The sequence below is a fragment of the Pseudonaja textilis genome, chromosome 7 (assembly GCF_049901715.1).
Source record: "Pseudonaja textilis isolate UNSWEBS1 chromosome 7, rPseTex1.2, whole genome shotgun sequence".
NCBI classification, from domain to species: Eukaryota; Metazoa; Chordata; class Lepidosauria; order Squamata; family Elapidae; genus Pseudonaja; species Pseudonaja textilis.
In genome coordinates this window covers 8089161-8111577 of record NC_141996.1, presented here as the reverse complement: position 1 = coordinate 8111577, position 22417 = coordinate 8089161, and the positions used below count along the sequence as shown (strand labels likewise).

Genomic DNA, 22417 nt, shown 5'->3' with positions numbered 1-22417 from the left:
CTCCAAGAAAGATCTGATGTACATTCGAAGGGTCGTTAAGCAATTGGTCATAGATTGAGGACGACTATATTGTATTGGATCTGTACAGATAGGCAATAATTATAACCAACAACTCTATAGCCATTTTTACTTGGCTGCACCTGTGTGTTCATCTTCATCTAATCTAACCTCCGTGGCCAAAGTCTTACTTAGAATAGCTTTAGCTGTGACTGGAAAAAGAGAAATCTTTGTTAATTAGAAGTCAGATTACAGGCCATCCTTGATTCTCAACCATTTGTTTAGTGACCATTTAAAGTTACGACAGCACTGAAAATTTTTCAACTTCTATCTGTTTTTCACACTTACAACTATTGCAGCATATCTGTGGTCACGTGACCAAAACTAGGACACTTGGCAATAGGCCTGTTTTTATGATGGTTGCAGTGCCCCAGGGTTGCGTGATCTCCTTTTGTGACCTTCTGACAAGCCAAATCCATGGGGAAGCCAGATTCACTTAACAACCACATTACTAACTTAACAGCTGCAACGATTCCCTTAATAATTGCGACAAGAAAAGTAATAAAAAAGGGCCAAATTTGCTTAATAGCTGTCTTGCTTAGCAGTGGAAATGTTGGGCTCAATTATAGTCATAAGTTGAGGACTAGCTGTACACCTCTGCGTAAAATCTTGAGCTCCGACTTAGGTACAAAGCTGTTGGAAAGATTGTATGTTAACTGAATGGATCTTTCACAATTGGTGTTCCTCCATGTACTTTGTCTTTACTTGTATTACATGAGAAGGCTGTTATCAGGGAAGGTCAGAACATAGCTGCTTCTTCCAAGAAATTTGATAACTCTACACTGGTTGGGTGAGGTAACTGCTGTTCAGGCGTTATATAGTATAATCTGATAAAATTTTGTTGACTAACCACCAGGTTAATTTTATGGAACAATTTTATGGTGTGGGTGATAAGAATGAAATGCATATCCTCTTACTGTCCTGTTCCCCAAGATCTAAATCAGGGGTCTTCAAACTTGGCAAGTTTAAGACTTGTGGACTTCAACTCCCAGAATTCCTCCTTCAGTCATGTTAGCTTAGGAATTCTGAGAGTTGAAGTCCACAAGTCTTAAATGAAGACCCTTGATCTAAGTTATGGGCTGTAGCATCTGTCTACAGGTCTCCTTTTCCTTACATTTTTGCCGTGAAAAGCCTTAATAAGTTTATTTAGAATTCTGTCCTTGAGTGATTGCCCAGAAAGGCAGGAGGTAAAACTGCAAAAGTCCTTTCGTTTAATTTTTCTGAGCCTCTATGCTAGAGGAAGTTTGTCTCCCCCCCCACCCCCAAGAGTTGATTTAATTTGTCAGAATTAATTAATTACTTTAAAAGATCCATGCTACCAATTTGCATATTATTTGTACAGGCAGTCCTTCCCTTACAGCAGATCATTTAGTGACCATTCAAAGTTACAATGGCCCTGAAAAAAAAAGGTGTTTTACGGTCATTTTTCACACTTAACGACCGTTGCAGCATCCCCGTGGTCACAAGATCAAAATTCAGACACTGGGCACCTGACTCGTATTTATGATGGTTGCAGTGTCCTGGGCTCACATGATCCCCTCTTGCGACCTTCTGACCAGCAAAGGTCAAGGGGGAAGCCGGATTCTCTTAACAGCTGCGTGACTAACTGAACAGCTGCAGTGATTCACTTAACAACCGTGGCAAGAAAGGTCGTAAAATGGGGCAAAAGTCACTTGAGAAATGTTACGCTTAGCAAACAGAAATTTTGGGCTCAGTTGTGGCCGTGAGTCGAGAACTACCCATATTCACATTTTAGTACTGTCCCATCCCATTTCTAAGCCACTGAAGGCTTTTGACCGAGAAGAAGTAAACCATCATAATAATGGTTTTGGTCAAGCTCTTAATGAACATATTAGTCAGCTCCATCATTCACACTGAGAATTCATTGGGACAATATGGTTTGGTCTCCTTAGCAGCAGTGAAGGGGCCTGCAGACTCCAGTCCACCACAATAAAGTGCCGCACCGTAAGAAATAAAAAAAGCAGATGTTTCGATTGCCGTTTAATGCAGCGTGGTGGGATTTGCAGAAGATTTTTCATGGGGGAATCCAGTGAATGCGAAGCAGATTGTCAGGGAGTTTAAAATGTTCTCCCTGAGTTGTTTAACCAATCTGTGGAAAAGAAGTTTGGCAAAGGAAAGGAAAAAGAAGAAGAAAAATGTTTTCTTCCCTGTCTGTTATTTATTCCCACAGTTTTTTGTAGGTTATTGACCTCAGAGCAGCAATCCAAAGAAATGTGCACATTTGCAATTCCGCCAGTATTATCGCTCCAGGATCTGTTGGGTTTTTAATCTGAATGCGCCTGTTTGCTTAAGACGAGTCATCTTGCTCACAAAAAATCCACCTTTTTATTATTTTGAAGAATTAAGAAATGTTGATCTGTACGGCGTATCTGTGTTAAAAATATTAAATGTAACGGATAGTAGAACTTTCAAGACTACAATAGTTTTGTAGTTGTCAGCATGTACACTGGTGGTTGTAGTGTAGCTGCAATGCATTACAGGTAGTCTTCGCCTTACAATAATTCATTTAGTGACCGGAATTACTGTTAGGGATATACCCTAGCAAGGATCTGCAGGGCAGTCAGGCAGGCAGGCAAAATATGTGAGATAAGTGTTGTGTAGCTTACACTCAGTAAACCATACACAGTGCCAATTAAAGTAGTTTTATTCCAGCAAGAGTTAAAGCATAGTCAAAAAACAGTCCATATATCATACACTTATTTCAGTCCGTCCAGGGATTATCCAGTTGCAAATTTCCAATGTCAGAAATGAGAGGTCGGTACACTTACAAAATAACAGTCCGGTAATTTATCTCCTCGCAGTAGAAAGAGATATGCACAAACTCAGAAAACTCCTCTCTTCCGTTTGCAACTCCAGTAATTGCCAGCAAAGCGTAAGGGAAATCGTCAGCTTCTCGTCAGCGTCTCTTGCTCCCTCTTATGGTGGTTTCACACCACACCCAAAACACATGCTTTGCATTTAAAGTAACACACACTTTAAACTAAGAATCATAGCTTATATATATATTATCTTACCCAAACTAGTTAGGTGACCAATGCTATACCTAACAATTACAGTGGTACTGAAAAAAGTGACGTATAACCATTTTTCACACTTAACGACCATTGCAGCATCTCTGTGGTCACATGACTCCTTGGCAACTGACTCCTATTTATGACGGTTGCAGTGTCCTTATGGCCATGTGATCCCCTTTTGCAAACTTCTGACAAGCCAAGTCAATGGGGAAGCCCGATTCACATAACAACCTTCTTACTAAGTTAAGTGATTCACTTAAGAACTGTAGCAAGAAAGGTCGTAAAATGGGGCAAAACTCACTGTGCTGTCTCGCTTAGCAACAACTTGTTGGCTCAACTGTGGTCGTAAATCGAGGACTACTTTTACATTGCAATACATTTAAAAGGTAAAGGTTTCCCTCACACATACGTGCTAGTTGTTTCCGGCTCTAGGGGGCGGTGCTCATCTCCATTACAAAGCCGAAGAACCAGGGCTGTCTGAAGACATCGCCATGGTCACGTGGACAGTATGACTAAACTCCAAAGGCACACGGAACACTGTGACCTTACCACCAAAGTGGTCCCTATTTTTCTACTTGCATTTTTACATGCTTTCAAACTGCTAGGTTGGCAGAAGCTGGGACAAGTAATGGGAGCTCACTCCGTGACGCGCCACTAGGGATTCGAACTGTCAAACTGCCGACCTTTCTGATCGACAAGCTCAGTGTCTTAGCCACTGAGCCACTGCAATACATTATAATATATTAATTGTAGTATACTGTAATATATTGCAGAGCACTACAACAGGGATTGCAAATACAGGTACTTCGTCTGATATACTGAAAAGTTTGTTTGCTTCCACTGTAGTTGTGTTCACTGTGTCAACCATCAATTCTGTTCACTGTGTCAACCATCCTTCTTTTATGATGTTATAATCACCAATGAACTTCCTTCATTGTTTTTAGCCAAATGTTGCTGAAGCCTTTATCTCATTAAATCTCTTTGTTCTTGCAGCAAGTGGGGATAGACAGAGGAGATATACCAGATCTTTCTCAGGTAAATTCATTATGATTAATTATTATCTTTCTTGTACATGCCATCTTGAGTTGTCAGAAAGACAATTTTGATGTAATTTGATCATACTTAACAGAATGGAGAATTTTTTTGGTATAAAAACCGTAAGTTTAAAACCTGCAGTTTTACCCATGGTTCAACTTTTGCATAAACAATTTTTACATTTTTCAGGATTGATCTTTGATAAGCTGGGGAGTTTGATAGTTTTTATTCTCTTCTGCCATTTTTCCCCTTTTGGTTTATATTTTGTGGCTTTAAGCTATTGATATTTTTGTTTTATTTTAAACCTTTGTTGCCACATAAGTCACTGTGGTAAGAGGGGGGGGGGTAATATCTGTTTTTAAATTTTTCCTTAAAGTACTATGTACTTGAATGTAAATAATATTTTGAATTTTCTTATTAAGCTAAAAAAATACCTCAGTAGAGTACACGATTGCCAAGAACCAAGGAAGGATAAAAGATTTACAGTAATTAATATACTGATTTGGCTAAAGTAGTAACTGCTTTAAAATTGTATTCCTTGGAATGTGGAATAAATGCCAGTTCTTAAATGTACCATTTGATCTGCTTTTTTCTGAAATTTATGATCGCTTTTTAATCCGTGTCTGATAACATAATGGAATCCTACCTGCTACTTAATACATTTTAATCACTGGAGAATGATGATGATGGTATGATATCATATTGCTGCCAATCTTGCAATTACAATTAGGCAGTAAGAATAGGGTTACAAAACTAGATAATCCTGAAGATTATGCTTTTTTAATGATTTTTAATGTTTTTTATGTTTTTTCATTATTTTTGTTAAAGTTTGGTCATTTCTGTACCATAAAAATATATACATTCATAACAACAGACTTGCCATTTCCCAGGGAACAACCCAGATCTTCAAGGATTTACAACAGCAATAGCACTTAGACTTATATACCGCTTCATGGTGCTTTACAGCCCTCTCTAAGCGGTTTACAGAGTCAGCCTATTGCCCCCCAACAATCTGGGTCCTCATTTTACCTACCTTGGAAGGATGGAAGGCTGAGTCAACCTTGAGCCGGTCAGGATTGAACTCCTGGCATTTGGCAGAATTAGCCTGCAATACTGCATTCTAACCACTGCGCCACCACGGCTCATGCTCATACAATCCCCTTTTGCAACCTGCTGGGGAAAAAAGTGACTTATGACCATTTTTCACAATGACTGCTTGCAGTATCCCCATGGTCATGTGATTTACATTCAGATACTTAACAATGGTATATATTTATGACGGTTGCAATGCCTTGGAGTCATAGCCTGAAATATTGCATTCTAACCACTGCACCACCGCAACTTCCAAAATGTCCACAGACTGGAGGCTGGGAAGGTTGGCACTAAATGTTTTGGATTTTCTAACCAATCGATGAATTGTCTTGTAGGCACCAAGTAGTCTTCTGGATGCTTTAGAACAGCACCTCGCCTCCTTGGAAGGAAAGAAAATAAAAGATTCTACCGCTGCTAGCAGGTATGTGTCAGAGGCTTTTTATAACCAACTGGGCACTGGGTAGCATGCGAGCTTCTTCGGATATGCTTTGTATATTTAATATTGTGTGGCCAATTCCTTTGCCTGATAAAATTTGACACCCGCTGCTCTGCTTTGTAATAACAAAGGGAAAATTACATGTGACACTCCCTTAGAGGGAAAAACCAGTCTCAGTCCTCGTGTTTGTATATATAAAGAGGTTATGTGGACATATTAAACATGAAACTCTGAAATGGTGTCTATGGAGATTCTCAATTATCAAGGTCATGGTTGTCCCAAAGGTACTTTTTTAAAAGGGAGGTGGACTTTTTTTTTTTTTTCTCATTGGAGACGTTTCGCTTCTCATCCAGGAAATTTCTTCAGTTCTTCTTCAGAAAATCCACTTGCCACTTGAAAAAGCACCTTTGGGATATCTGAAATGGTGTAGTGTAGAAATAGTTTCTACCCTTGTATCTGTAGAAACACGATTGCTGTAGTTTACTGTTGTGCTTCCATATCTGTAGTGATCCTCCTAGGCTTTAATTTTGGATTTCCTACAAAAAGATGTCTGAACGAAGATGAAATTGCTAATAGCATGTTAGCGCTGGATACTATTTTCCCTTTAAAACAGCTTGGAATTTTGTGTCTGCTTATTTCTGCAATGAATAATTCTTCCTGAAGAAAAAAATCCATTGACTTTTGCAGGAAATACCTCTGGCTGATCTTATTCTTCAGTCATTGTCTTTATTTAGCAAAACATTTAGCATTGCTTTCCTGCTGTGATACAGAGTAATCACTATTTCAGAGCCTTGGTTGCTGATTATTTTACTAAATTCCTGATACAAGCTTATATAAGGCGTTCCTACCTTACAGTTTGGAGTGACACAATTCTTATCTTTCTGATTTTCCCTTTGGCACTACTGGGACCAAAATAGTTCATTAAAAACATTCCTAGGAGACGGGAAAGGGTAGGGGAGGTTAAAAAGGGGGCGGGGAGGGGGGAGAAAAATTAATAGTCCCTATTTACTCTAGGAAAAAGTGCCTCACCATTGTTCCCAACAGCAGTAAATCTGTGGGATAGGTTTGACTGCAAGTAACTGGTTGAAATGCACCCTGTGAATGTTCATGTCTCAGAGTGGATGAGAAACTGGTCTCGCCAGGTTACTCCAACATCACAGTGGCATAACCACAGTACTAAATCTTCTATAATTTACTGCATGTAAGCAACGAAAACAATATCTATAAAGTTCTCAAGGCTGGACTGGTGATTTTGCTCTGTTTAATCCCCCTGAAGCCTCTTGTTATCTTGAATAACTTAGTTAAAGTCATGCCTGTGAGGCACATAACTGGGAATGAACAAAGCCTAGTCAATAAGCAGTCTATTAATCTAATATAAAATGTAATTAAACTTCAGTTACCAGCATTGCCTTGAAGGAAATATTAATAAATGCATTGTTTGTTGAATGCTGAACAAATGAAGTACAACAGAATCCCTTTTCCTAACTACAGTGTATAATAGTCAGTTCCCTATTGTCACATTTTCCTAGGGCTACCACGCTTTCCAATGCTGTTTCTTCCCTTGCAAGTACTGGCCTCTCTCTCACCAAAGTCGATGAAAGGGAAAAACAAGCTGCACTAGAGGAAGAACAGGCCCGTTTAAAAACTCTGAAGGTTGGTGCGTTTTTCTTCCTTTAGACAGGGGTGTCAAACTCGACTTCAGGGTTGTGTTTGACCTCGGGGGTAGGGGCGCGTAACCAGCTCGACATCACTCGTGTCAGAGGCACTTGTGGTGGCCAAGTGCTAAGGCAGGACTTCCCTCAGACTCTTCCTACCTCTCATATAATCTTCCTTCCTTCCCCTGGCCCTATTTTTGATCACGACGGCCTCCTGTAGCCCTCTGGCAGCAAAAATGGAGCTCCATTTTTGCTGGCAGAGGCACTGCGGGCCAGTCCTTTGCTGTGTCTAGGGCAGCCCTGCAGGCCAGATCTAAGCACCCCGTGGCCCCTGAGTTGATAGCAATAGCACTTAGACTTATATACCCCTTTATAGTGCTTTATAGCCCTCTCAGAGCAGTTTACAGAGTCAACCTCTTGCCCCCAACAATCTGGGTCCTCATTTTACGCACCTCGGAAGGATGAAAGGCTGAGTCAACCTTGAGCCTGGTGGGATTCGGTCTGCCAAATTGCACTCTAACCACTGCGCCACCAAGGCTCCTCCAATTGATAGCCATGCTTTTGACCAGTGCATCTCAACCTTGGCAAATTTAAGATGCGAGGACTTAACTCATGCTGGGAATTCAAGTGTGTGCAATTAAAGTTGCCGTGATTGAGAAGTACTGCATTTTAAATCGGTTTCTGTATGTTCAATGTCCCTTTGGTTGCAGAAAGATTTAAAAAAATGGGCTGAATGGGATACCTTTTCAAGTTTGGGAACCAATTTTTTTTTTAAAAAAATGCCCAGGACACCGGATCAGGACGCAAAATGCCACGGATAAGAAAACTGGTTGCAGTCTCTGCCTTACTTTGTCATGAAATCTCATCAGATACACTTTGAAAAACCCTACTGTCAGTGATTGGGACTTCAGTTTCCATCATCCCCAAATAGCATACTAACAGCAAGGGAATATGTGAGGGAATATTCCAGAATTCTCATGGTCAGAACACAGAAGCTAATTTACAAACCATATGTAGCTTACTACGGATAGTAAAGCAATATTTAAAATTGTCAGTTGGTAATAGAAATGGAAAAACAGGGCTGCCCCACTAGTGATACTAAAGAACAGATCTCTCCGATTTTCCCTTCCCTGTGGTGGTTTGTCCTTACAGCCAGTCATTCTAAATAATTTTGTGATATTGAGAATTTGACTGTGTTTTCTTCTCTTCCTCTCCTGGAGTAAAGAAGAGGATGGAGAACAGCAGGGCAACTGGGATTGCTAACTGACCACTTCCTCAGTATAGTCTGAACTTTCTTTATTAGTTCCCCACACATCTCAGTGGGGTTTACACTCATTGCAAGCAGTCCACCCAGGAGTTGGGCTTGTGTGGGTGCACGTGGGAAGACGGAAGAGGGGTGGGAAGCTAGTGATCACTTGCACAGGACACTTGCTAACACTGGTGTTGTGATAAATGAGATGTCAAGAACAGCTTTGAGACGGAAGTGGATGGTTAAATGCATTTGAGGTTCTCTTCCCCATTCCTTGTGGAGTTTTTTTTGCCCATTATCCTCTGGCAGAGAGGTTATTTTTTCCCTTAGTCTTTTCCTTTGCAGAAAGAGTCTTTTTCCGTCTTTGTCTCTGCCTCTCTCTCTCTCTCTTTTTTTGTCGGTCTGTCTGTCTGTCTCTCTCTCTCTCTGTCTCTCTCTCTCTGTCTCTCCCTCACTCACCTACACACACACACACACACACACACACACACATGCCTTAATCCCTCGCAGAGATTTCTGCACACACACACACCCGCCCCCAAATTCTGTGGAACTTGTTCAAGTTCCCAAGAACTCAGTTTTGGAAAAAAAAAACTCCACACCAGTGGACAAGGTAGGTTATTTTCAATATCAAAAGTATTTAGGAACAACTGCGTTGTTTGGGAAATAATACAGTATATAAATGCCACAGTATTTATAATATCCACTTCAAACTCATTGTTTGAAACAGCAGTGGGCAAAACATTTAGCATCAAACTGGTAAATGTTTTGTAGCCTCCTGTTTGAAACCAAAGAGTTTCATGCACAAGGTCATTATAAACCAGTGTAGAAACAGTAATAATGTATGTATGCTTGGATAGTATTTCATGCTTATGCCTTGGGGTGTTTTAACAGGGTTTTTGTTTCTGGTGGTCAAAAACAAAGGTTGCTTAGGCCTTTGTTTATTTCGTGTATCATTGAAGAGAAAAAAAAATATGACTTGTTCTTGGCCATCAAATCACCTGATTTTTTTTAAAAAAAATCTGGTTTTATTCTTCCAACAGGAACAGCGTCTAAAAGAGCTTGCAAAGAAACCCCACTCGTCTTTAACCACAGCCTCTTCCCCTGTGTCTAATGCTGCAGGAAGTATAATGACCACCCCAGCTATCGATATTTTTTCCACACCCAGCTCTTCAAACAGGTAAGATTCAGAAGAGGTGTTTTGCCAAGCGCTAATTTGAGGGAAGTCCCACTCTTTCAGAGCAACTGTGAGACAGAAAACCGAAAGCTGGACCAATGACTTTGGGCCGGTCACAATCTCTCAGTCCCATTCACCTCGCAGGGTTACTGTGGTAGAGACAACAGGAAGGGGGAAGGTACATTGGATATGTTCGCCAGGTTATTTGTAAAAATAAAAATAAAAATAAAAGTGGGATACAAATAAATAATAAATAAAAAGAGGCCATAATGGCCCTGTTTCTTCAGCACCATTCCTCGCCCCTGAAGTACATTGCAGGCAGAGGTTTTTGGTCCAGAGGGGATACTAAGAACTAAGATAGAACGATGAGCGAAAGTCTCCTTTGGGCATGGCAGCTTCCTTGAATTTGATGAACTGCCTCTTCAAGTTTTGATTTCCTGATATTTAATTTTACACGTGATAAATGGCAGCAAGAATTGTGTTGTGCAACAATGGAAAATTGAGGAGATCCCTACAGAGGAAAGTGTTATAAAAAAATATTAGAACGTGCTGAGATGGGTAGATTAACACTTAAAAGAAAAGAAAAGGAAGAAACAATAATTTTTAACATGGGACTTATTTTACCAATGGCTAACTAACAGAAACAGAGGTTAGAAACTAAAAAGAATAAAAAGATAATTAAAATATTTGTATTGAAATTTTTTCAAGATGGATAAACTAATTGTATTATTACATTTTGATTAATATTGATATGTTTATTATGATTACTATTATGATTATTGCTGTATCTCTACTCAAAACTAACTGTGCCCAGACTACACGCTGTTCAGACAGATATGGAATTTTTGTTTATTAAAGAAAATGTATCAATAATACATTTTAAAAGAGTTCTGATTTTGGTTTCTCAGGAAGTGAATTCTGAATCCATGCGTCAGTCTGGGTGTGTACACAGGGGCTGTTCTGAAAAGGTTCTTAAATAAAACAATGGCGCTGTTGTTTAAATATTTACCACGCTCTTCTATGTGTTATTGTTTCTGTAGTTCATCAAAGCTGCCAAATGACTTGCTTGATTTACAGCCAGCTTTTCACCCAGGTGTGCATCCGATATGCTCTGCACCACAAGTGGGAGGGACCTGGGGAGGAGGTAAGAGATTTTGTTGTGATTATTATATAGCCACCCTTACTCTTGGTAAAAATTCACAATCCCTGCTGTATTTGGTTGATAAACGTTATTATTTTAATACTTCTAAACGTGTGGGATTTCTTTAAAGCCTTAGAATTTCATGGATCAGAAGAAGCTTTGTTTTGAATTTCCAGCACGATTATTGAATTGCTGTTTATTTTATTGGGCTGCTGTGTTGTATAAGTCTCCAGCATAATCGGCTGATTTGCCTCTGTTTTTTTGAGCAATATTTGCAAACATAGGTGGGATTTCAATAGCAGGACCAAATATATGGCTAATAAGAAAAGCAAAAGCAAACTAGCATCATGTCGGCTTATTTCCAGTCTCCAAACTGTGAGCTCTGGGTTCAGCTCTACTGGTGCTTTGGGAAGTGATAGATCTTATTTAGCCAGGATTAAGCAGAGATTTGAATATGTATGTAGGTATTTTAGATACCTAAATTTATAGATTAAAATTTGAGAAGGCGTCTGTCAGATTTGAATAAAACAATTTTAAAATAATTCAAGAGAATGGCATGTAGGATGGAAGTTAATGGATCACTCTTAAGGAAGTTACGCTTACTCATTACAATTCTATTCTAAGACATAAAAGGGTTATTGGTATCTTCCTTCACCCCTCTTTCCCATCACCATTTCCCAGTAATGACCAGTCTTCATTTTTGCATCAAACCAGAGGGAGTAGGGCTTGAACTGTCGAGTTGATTTAACAAGAGTAATAAGTAAGTTTCAGTCTATGTATAGAAAAAAGATTATTTGTAGAAACAAGTATGATAAAAACAGGAAAGTTCCCTATACTATATAAAGGTTGATCCTTTCAAAATCCAATTTTAGGATTATTTCAGCTACACAGTCTATAATTCGTGAAACCATTTGATGTAAACATATTACGTCCCATATTTATTTATTTGTTGCATTTGCCTTTCCATCAGGAACTCAAAGTGACATTCATACTGCTTCCCAGCTAGTAAAGGAATTAGATGTAGCTCTTCCACAGTGCTTTTCCAGAAAAATCTTCAGTTTTGCCTCATTAAATATGCAGTCAAAAGACTAAGCTATTGTAAAAAAAAAAAAAAGCAGAATTCTCTGCAAGAATAAAATCTTGAACATGAACTTGATATTGTAGCTTACCACAATTTTAAGAATTAAAAACTGTAAACATCACGATTCTGTATTACATTTGCTGCTTTGCTATTCGAATGGAATCGTGGAAGGTCGAGAGAATATTAAAAGCTCCTTACATTAGCATTTCATTTCCTCTTTAATCTATCTTCCCCCCCACCCCCAATAACAATTCAGTTCTTTATCCTGCTCGCTTTTTCTATCTGATCTGCCTTTCCCGTTGCAATGAAATTGCTGTGTGCTTTCTTTTAAGCTGTAGTGTATCATATGGTATGAATCAGAGTAACCCTGTTTCAGTTGGTAGCTGTTCATTGAGAGGGAAGGGGGCTGAAGCAAAATCCACCCCCCCCTTTTAAAGCAACACCCTGTCTAAAATTGTTAAGTACATGGATGAAAATCTGTACGAAGGCCATAATTATAGTTCCGATGGTTTTCCTGGGGAAAATGATAAGCCACAGTAAGGTTTTTACTCAATCTGTCATTTGATACACATGTTCAGCTTTGTCTTCTATCACCTACCCCATAATGCTGAGCTGAAATGGACCTAGGATTATACTCACTGAGAATTATGGAAGTTGAAGTCTAACTCACCTGGAGAACAAAAATTTGGGGAAAGCTGTGTAGCCTTTTGGGGGAGGGGAAGCTGCTTTTGGCCTTGAAGCAGCGTGTTGAAGTAATGGAGAAGCTCTGGATGAAAATAGGTTTTATTTCAATTAGTGTTAAAATTGGTTAAATGCATTTATTAGGATCATTCCCCTTTTTTTCTTTCTATGATGCTGAAAGTATCATTCAAAATGAAACTCTGGGGTCCTGAGCCTTATTTTGGAAGAGGCACAGGCAGCTTCGGAGTTCATTTCTGCTCTGAGATTGGGATTGGAACCTGAACCAAAGGTGCTTTTTTCAAGAGGCAACTGGACTTTCTTTGCTTTTCCTTGAAGATGTTTCCCTTCTCATCCAAGCAGCGTCTTCAGTTCTGACTTGTGAATAGAGTTAGATTGAGTCAGAACTGAAGACGCTTCTTGGATGAGAAGGGAAACATTTTCAAGGAAAAGCAAAGAAAGTCCAGTTGCCTCTTGAAAAAAGCACTTTAGGAACAAACATGACCTGTATGAAGTTAGAAATATTTGCTAGAGGGCATTAAGGTTATGTTTGCAATTTCATTCATAGAGAAGAAAGCTAAAAGACCACCAACCACCACCCCACTCCCCACCACCACCAACTTGAGGCTTTGTTTTGTGCTACCTGCATTTAGTCTCCATATTGATCTGAGAAAACTCCTGTCTAACCTTTAAAAAGACTAGAAAAAGGCTTTCAATTTTTACAGGTGCTTATTCTGCTTTGATTTTTTTTTAATAAGCCTTTATAAGCCAACAGTATAAAATAAGAAATATTACTGTATACTGTGAGCCACTCAGAATGTTAGGAAATGGGGCACAAAAATCATTGAACAAATAAATTAGCTCTACGGAATTCATATTCAAAACCCTTACGGATCGGAATGAGCTCCTGGTTTACTTGCCTCTGATCTCAAATAGTATATCGGGGTTCTCTGATAGTTGCTATATAAGGCCATGATGGCGAACCTATGCCACACACGCCGGAAGTCGCATGCTGAACCATCTCTCCAGGCACGCCAGCTGTTGCTGCATATGCACTCTGGCCAGCTGGCCTTTGCGCATGAGGGAGCGCCGGAAACTGGAGAGCAGCTCCCCGGCACGTATGCGTGTGCTGATCAACTGATCTTCACACCTGCATGCATGTTAGGAACCAGAAGACCAGGTGGCTTGCGCACATGCACACGCTGGTAAGCCAACCTTCCGGTTTTTGGCATTCCCGCATTAGGGAGTTCTTCTTCTGGTTTACATGTACACGCGCTCCTGTTTCGGCACTCGGTGCCGAAAAGGTTAGCCACCACTGGTATAAGGTATTTGAAAGAGGTAATGTTGCAAACATGAGTGGTGATGGCCTGTGATGGAGAAAAACTTGGCATTTCAACCAGGGTGTCTTCTAACAGCAGCTAAGAAGAATATTTCATAGGGTTCATAAAATGGGCCCTAATCTTTAGACTGATTTGTACTGTAATACATTTGTTAATCTTTAAGGAGATGCAAGACTCAAATCAGTGTGCTATTTGACAATAGAAGCTGGTTGTACAATAGACATTTTGAACGATGTCGGTACCATTGTACAGTTTCAAACAAAAGGTGCTTGTGTTGGACATACCAGTTCAGTATCTAACACACTGATGTGGCAGTAGACAAAGATTATTTGCATGCACATATGGTAAAAGTCCAAAGTACAAATTGATTGCGGGACTTTCCTTCCAACATTGATGGGAGTACACATACCTTGAAGAGCTGGCATTTACTTTCCATTTATTGATTGACTGGTGATCCAGTCCAGTCAAGTCACTGTTGACTCTTACCGTAGAAACCACATACTGTAGATAAATTGAATTTCTTATTTCATTTTTGAAGCTCCTTGAGATTTGTTTAGGTATTAGTAAATTTCTAGGTTAAATAGATAACTGTATAAAAGGAAACTTCTGCTGTATTCTAGCTCAGCTTGGAGATAACATCTAGCCAGTCTCAAATCAGCTTTGACAAACCAAGTACGGTCAGACCTGATTCGTGCTTGAGTGGGAGACTGACAGGAATTCCCTAGGCTATAAACTAGACTGGAAAATTTGAAGAAGAAAAAAAATTCACAAAAAGAGCAGTGCAAATCACTTCAATGTTGTTGTCACGAAAATCACAAAAATATGTTCATGAAGTCATCAGGAGCTGAAGAGACCTGTATATACACTCAACAAATTAACTAATTTAGCTTGATCAGGATAGCTATTTTGATTTGAAGACAAAAGACATGATTCAGAGCTCATGGGGTTATGAACACAGCATCCATTTGCAGCTCTTAAAATCATTTCCCAGAATTGCTAAACAGCGATGCTGGCTAGTCACGCAGTCTCCGGAAAAAAGCAGAGCTGTTTTTTCTGTTTGAAAGTATCTACAAAATAGCAAACTTGTTAAGATGTTGATTTCCAAAAGAAATTGTTTTCCTTTTAATAGACTATGCTTGTATGGGTAGTCCTCGACTTAACGACCACAATGGAACCCAGAATTGATGTCGCTAAGTGAGAAATTTGTTACGTGAAGTTTCCCTCCATGTTACGACTTTCCTTGCCACGTTTGTTAAATGAATCACTGCAGTTGTTAAGTTAGTCACATGGTTGTTAAGTGAATCTGGCTTCCTCATTAACTTTGCTTGTCAGATGGTCACAAAAGGGGATCACATGACCCCAGGACAACCATCATAAATACGAACCAGCTTGTCAAGCATCCAAAGGTCAATCGCCTGACCGTGGAGATGCCGCAGTGGTCATAAGTGTGAAAATGGTCATACGTCACTTTTTCCAATGCTGTTGTAACTTAGAACAGTCATTTAACGAACTGTTGTAAGTCGAGGACTACCTATATAGTACCCTGTGTTTTGATTAATATGAATGCACATACCATCTCCTTGTAAGTGTAATTAGTAGCTCTTTTTTTTAGCTAAGGATAGTATGCAAACCACTGAACGGTCACATCTTCTATTAGCCAGTATTCGCAACTCATAATTGTAGCTTAGCATTCCACTTAACTAGACATAGCAACCATTCTGCCCCTTATAAAAGGGTTGCTGATTTTTATTCGAGCCATGAAGTAGAACGAGGATGAAAACTTATTGCATGCAATAGCCCAGGCTAATTTAAATCTATCAAATGTGCCCCATGTATGATCTTGGATGCAAAGTGAGAACCGTCAACAATTAAGTCGTATTCTTCTTATGTTCTTCCTGGATACTAACGCACCACTAATTTGGTTCCCCTTCCTTTTCCTTCTTGCTCCACCTGGACTGTGGCAGATCCTTTTGCGTCCACTCCCGATGCCGTCGACGATGCCATTCCAAACTTAAATCCTTTCCTCACCAAATCTAGCGATCACCTCTCTGTCTCCTCTGATGTACTCTCTTCTTTCACTTCTAGGACGCCAACTCATGAGATGTTTGTTGGTAAAGTACTGGGCTGGCTAGCTAGCCGGCTTTTCTTTTTCTCCGACGGGTCTGGTCAATCTTAAACAAATCTGAGGTTTTTCAGTGGGAGGAGTGGGGGGAAGAGTCCATTTCTGAACATCTTTCTTAATATTTGCTAGCGATTTAATTTTGGGGGGTCTCCAAACCAGGCGCATTTCTACTCCCAGAATTCCTCCGCTGACTGGCTGAGGACTTCCAGGAGTTCAAGTTCACCAGTCCTAAAAGTTGCCAAATTGAGAGACCCCCCGATTTAGTTTACCCACAGGTAGTCCTCGACTTATGACCACAATTGGGACCGGAATTTTGGTCGCTAAGCAATATGTTCCTTAGGCAAAGGCATCACTTGCCCAGAATGACTTGATGAGCCGTTTTTGCCATGGTGGTTAAGTGAATCACATGGTGGTTCAGTGAATCCCACTGTCGTTAAGCCAGATCCAGCTTCCCCAATTGACTTCGCTTACCAATAATCCAGTGGCGGATTGTGATCACGTGACCTCAAGATGCAGCAACCATCTTGGCAAGCACCAGAATGGCAATCACATGGCCAAGTGTCATAACAGTGTAACTTTGAACAATTGTTAACAAAGACTTGTAAGCTGAGGACTACCTGTATGATCAAATTTTCGAAGACGAGTGAGTGATGGGAGGGGGTTACGTTACATTCCTTTCCATCTACCCATCTGTCTTCTCTCTGTTTGACTCAATATCGGTTAGTTTTTCTCATTGATTTTCCTCTCTGGAAGATGTTAAGCTTTGTTTCAGTCAATCATTAATATTGTGGTGCCAGAAACCCAAATGGCCCTACCATAGGGAGCGTCCCAGTGGTCTTTACCAGTTCATATCCTACTCCACTATGAGTTTTCATGGATGCCCTTAATCTTTTTGTCACTTTGGTCTGTAAGATATGGGAGGTGCAGTGCTATCTGATCTGAGAAACGTAACCCCTAAATCTTTTGTGCCCAAACCTGTGACTTTAACTTTTGTGGTTATCTCCATGACTTCAGTCTGTTTTTTTGTTTTGTTTTTTTAAATCTTACTCCCTGGAAACACCCATGTAATCATCCACTACAGATAGTCCTCGGCTTAAGATCACAATTGAGCCCCAAATTTTTGTTGTTAAGTCAGACATTTGTTAAGTGAGGTTTGCCCCATTTTACGACCTTTCTTGCCACAGTTGGTAAGTTAGTAACTCAGTTGCTAAATGAATCTGGCTTCCCCCGTTGACTTTTCTCATTGCCAAGCATCTGAATTTTATGGGGATGCTGCAAAGGCAGTAACTGTGAAAAACTGTGGTAAGTCACATTTTTCAGTGCGTGAACCGTCACTAAACAAGCGATTATAGGTCGAGGACTACTTGTAATCAGCTCTCCCACTTTACTTTTTCCCACTTTTGAGATATAAAATGTAACATTTAACCTTCTTGTCTTTGTATAGAATAAAACCTTTACTATTTAAGAAAATCCTAAGTTGTGTTTCTCTCTACGTTGGATGTCATGTAGTTACAGTCTTAACTTGGTGTCTGAATGTTTGGTTAACCATATAATAGTGTGCACTGGGTTTTTTTTAATTTTCTTTTTCCATAACATTCCTTTTTTGCTCTTCTGCTTCACATGCTTCTATCAGCTTATCCTAATGCTTCCCATTTCTGCAGCGAACCCTCAACTGTAGCTGGTCTATTTGGAGGTAGGTTAAAAAAAAATTAGAGAACGGAGTTTTTGTCCCTTGTGCAGAAGGAGGAATATAGCTGTATCAGTTTCAGAATTCTTACGTTTTTAAACCACCTGCTGAATAAATTCTGAGTTCTAGTCCTGCCTTATGCACAAAGCCAGCTGGATAACCTTGGACCAGTCACTCTCTCTCAGCCCTAGGAAGGAGGCAATGGCAAATCACTTCTGAAATCTTGTCAAACTGCAGGGATACGTTCAAACAGTCGCCCAGATTCAACACTGACTCAAAAGACATTTTTAAAAAGGAAAAAAAAATGTTGATATTCTTCGAACATCAAAGGGCTTTTTCATTCCCTCTTTTGAAAAGCAATAAATTGTTGTCCAAAACATTATAAATACCAGTTATGCTTATTAGTTTCCGCTGTTGTTCAGTCATAAATCATAATGGCATATCTTCTGGTGATGTCCTAAAGGTGCTTTTCTAAAAGACAACTTGGACTTTCTTTCTTTTGCTTGAAGACGTTTCGCTTCTCATCCAAGAACTAAAGAAGCTTCTTGGACAAGAAGTGAAATGTCTTCAAGCAAAACAAAGTCCAAGTTGTCTTTTGAAAAAAAACACCCTTGGGACAACCATGACTTGCATGACTGAGAATCTCCATAGATATTATTCTGGTGATGGTTTTCCTAAATAAGCCCACTGCCTTTATAAATTTGATTTATTTTATGTCCTTGAGATAAAAGTTCAGCATGTATAAAAAGCACGTTGGTTGGTGTTTTCTTAAATAGGAAAACTGACATGCAGATGATATCAGTTTTGGTTTTATAGCAGTTTTAAAATGGAGAATGGAGAATAGAATACTTTATTGGCCAAGTGTGATTCGACAGACAAGGAAGTTGGCTTGGTGTAAAGACTCTCAGTATACATAAAAGAAAAGGTACTTTCGTTAAGAATCAAGAATCACAACACTTAATGACAGTCATAGGGTACAATCAACAATCAAATCATACTAGGAAACAGTCAAGTGGGAGGGAATGGGTGATAAGGAGAAGATTAACAGTAATAGTAGTGTACACTTTGTAAATAGTTGAGCAGTGTTGAGGGAATTATTTGTTTAGATGGTGGAGTGGTGGTTTTCGGGGGAAAAACTGTTCTTGTGTCTAGTTGTTCTGGTGTGCAGGGCTCTAAGTCTGTACTATTTAAGTAACTCTAGGCATGCTGTGGAAAAGTCTGGTGGTGGTGTTTTTTTCAGACTGGTGCTAGTTGTGTTAGAAGCTGCTTAGTACAATATCATTATCCCACTTGGAATAAAGTACATATAGTTACGTTTTGAGTTGTTATCAGCCCTGTGATGACACATGGATCACACGGTTATGTGAAAAAGTATTCTTCCTTTGGATTTTTGGATTGTTTTCTGGCCTAAACCTCTTAAAAACACAACAAGACCAAAAACGAGCAGTTCATGCTAGTAAACCTCAGTTAAGGCTGTGAAATAATTTGCCATGCAGGAAGGGACCAGAATTCGTTCAGAGCCCCATCACAGATTAATCACCAGTTACAGAAAGCATTGGTTGCAATTATTATAGCTAGAGGTGGTAAATTACTAGAATTTCTGAATCTAAGGAGGTGATGACTTCTTATCATTCAACAGTGGTGTTACATGTTCTGTTGGATTCTCCTACTATGTTTTAGTAACACAAGAACTAGTAATGTGAAGTTTAACGTTCCATACAAAGATGTGGAAAAATTAGGAGAATTTAAAATGGAGTAAATGTGTTCTTTCCCTCCCCCACCCCACCCCCAGAAGTGTGTCAGGAATATAAGATCCACTTTAATCAGCTCAACATTTCATCTTGTTCATCCTGGGTTTGCTGGAGACGCCCTTCGTTATTTTGTTTATAGAATCTTAGTCAACATCCTTTTACAGCTAACTACCGTTTCTGACTAACAGCAAGCAAATGGTGTCTTGATAAGCAAATAACTGGGAATATCAATCAGTCTTTATTATGGTCATAAACCAGCAATAATGGGATGAGTTACAGTCATATAAAAGAAGCATCAAATGCACGCCAGACGTCAAAAGTGAAATATCTGAAAAGAGTTATAAAATGCACATCTACACACAAAGAGAGTATAAAAGGCATAAGGTAAGGCTCCAAAAAGGTATATGGGAGCCTTAGATGGCTATAGAGGAGGCAAAAGACTTAATATGAGGAAATCTGTTGGGTTACAAAGCACCCCGACATGATACATTTGGTGCCCATTGGCTTAAATTTATAATGTGGGCTACTACAAAGAAGAGGAGGTCAAGCTACTCTCCAAAGCACCTGAAGGCAGGACAAGAATCAACGGATGGAAACTAATCAAGGAGAGAAGCAACATAGAACTAAGGAGAAATTTCCTGACCGTTAGAACAATTAACCAGTGGAACAGCTTGCTGCCTCCAGAAGCTGTGGATGCTCCAACACTGGCGGTTTTTAAGAAGAGATTGGACAACCTTCGTCTGAAATGGTATAAGGTTTTCTGCTCAAGCAGGGGGTTGGACTAGAAGACCTCCAGGGTTTCCAACTCTGTTACTTTGTGATCCTGATCGCTAACATACACCAGAATTCATTATCTGAATTTTGATAAGTGCTGTACAGTTTATCTCCAATTGTAATGTGGTGTAAGAAACCCAGTTAGGAACCTGAAGCTCTTCTATGATTGGGGGTAGAAGAGTAAAAAAAAAAATTTTCAACAGAGCCAAACCTTTAGATAGAATTGAAACTGATTGGATAATTAAGTTAAGGAAATATTTGGAAGAAAGATTCTGATCTTTATTTTTTTTCCTGTTTACCGTGTTTGCTTTTTTGTCTGATTGGTCTTCCTAAAAAATAACAAGCTGTCATGTTTTAGTTCAGAAACTTGCAATAAAATTCTGAAATCATGATATGTTTTTCCGAAGTTAGTTTACTTTATTGTCATTGCACCTCGTACAATGAAATCAAAAACCATCTTCAGTGCACATCATGACCATGAAAATAAACACAAACACACTTCCTTCACCCTCCACACATTGAATTGAAAACCCCTGCACCACACCAACACTGCACTATACAGTAGAATTCAACAGAGCTACTGTCCTGGGATAGAAGCTGTTCTTCAGTCTATTTGTCCTTGTTTTTATTATCCTGTACCATCTGCCAGGTGGTAATAGATCAAAAAAAGGGTGCCCAGGATGAGATGGATCTTTGAGAATGTTTTGAGCTTTCTTAAGGCAGCGGGAGCTATAAAACTCTTCCAAAGAGGGGAGAGGGCAACCCATGATCTTCTGGGCAATGATGTTAACCCTCTGAAGTGCTGTCCTATCTGCCACTGTGCAATTGGCAAACCATACAGAGGTGCAGTATTGTTAAGATACTCTCTATGGTGCAGTGGTAGAAGGTCACCAGCAGTTTCCCATTCAGTGGTTGTTTTCTGAGAAGTCTCAGGTAGTATAATCTCTGCTGGGCCCTTTTGACCAGGGCTGCAATGTGGGCACCCCAGTTCAGGTCCTCTTTTAGGGTAACACCCAGAAACTTAAAAGTGGCCACTTGCTCCACTCGGTCTCCCTTGATAAGCAAGGGCCGGATGTCTGATCTGGTCCTTCTATAATCCACTATAAGCTCCTTGGTCTTATTGGTGTTGAGAACCAAGTTATTGTCTCCACCACCATGAAAACAACCAGTCCACTTCATCCCAGTAGGCAGATTCATCCCCCTCCCCCACCCCCGGAGATGAGTCCCACCACTCATAGATGGAATACAATAGAAGTTCTATTTCCTGAATATATTGCTATGTTTTTCATTTGATGACTTAAGATTTCGGATCAAGCATTTGCCTTTTTGACATTTTGCCACTCTGCGGCATCCTATTACGACTATAAATAACTATCCATCTATCTCATTTTCTAACCAAAAAAGTGTCACCTTGTCAGGCTTCATTTTCAAATAAAATAATTGTGTGTAAAGTTTTAGTGCTTGTATGCCATTTCCAGGCCTACAAAAATAATAATACTTTTGAGGCGCTTGAATTCAACTAACCAATTATACAATACAATACAAGCTGTATGTTTCCATGCTGGAATTGTATTTTCTTCTCTGCTTTCTTGCTCTGCTATTTCTAATACCACGTTTATTGTTGTCACTATTGCAAAATTAATATCAGCAAACTGATCGCTCTTGTATTTCACATTATGGTCCCTCTTGATTTAGTCCTGGTGCTGAAATATCAGTAGATTCGGCATACAAAAAGTGGCATAGCTATTTCTTTAAAAATTGGTCCCTATTCCCAACCATTTTGCGGGGGTGGTTGTTGTTGTAAGAGGCTTAATAAAAGGCAAGTCATAAAATATATGGATATCTGTGGAACACGTAGCATGACTGCTTGATGGAAACGGAGTGTAAAACATGCTTGGCTTCTATGGCTGACAAATATTTGTGGGAACTTAATTTAAAAACCCAAGGTTGAGGTAGATATAATGTAGGTTCTAAATGCCATTTAAATGCTTGTGATTCGGATACAGGAATCTTTATGAATTGGTCAACGGTAGAAATAAGTCAGGAATACTATTCGGAGGAATTCTTAAAAACTGTTTTACAAGTTGTGAATTGAAATAGAAAATTA

General features: G+C 39.5%; 1 protein-coding gene across 9 annotated transcripts in view; it reads left to right on the top strand.

Annotated features, from left to right (window-relative positions):
• PICALM (phosphatidylinositol binding clathrin assembly protein) overlaps window positions 1-22417 on the top strand; it is a 77491-nt gene that overhangs the window by 36239 nt on the left and 18835 nt on the right. For 4 of the 9 annotated variants that reach the window (XM_087937002.1, XM_087937001.1, XM_087936999.1 and 1 more), the window contains exons 8-13: window positions 4086-4127; window positions 5555-5640; window positions 7185-7308; window positions 9603-9739; window positions 10777-10880; window positions 15941-16087. In XM_087937002.1, the coding sequence (XP_087793128.1) occupies window positions 4086-4127; window positions 5555-5640; window positions 7185-7308; window positions 9603-9739; window positions 10777-10880; window positions 15941-16087 (640 nt within the window). Of the gene's footprint in view, window positions 1-4085; window positions 4128-5554; window positions 5641-7184; window positions 7309-9602; window positions 9740-10776; window positions 10881-15940; window positions 16093-16316; window positions 16333-17731; window positions 17792-22417 lie in introns of all 9 variants that reach the window. The other 5 variants (XM_087937006.1, XM_087937004.1, XM_087937005.1 and 2 more) reach the window with 2 other exon arrangements.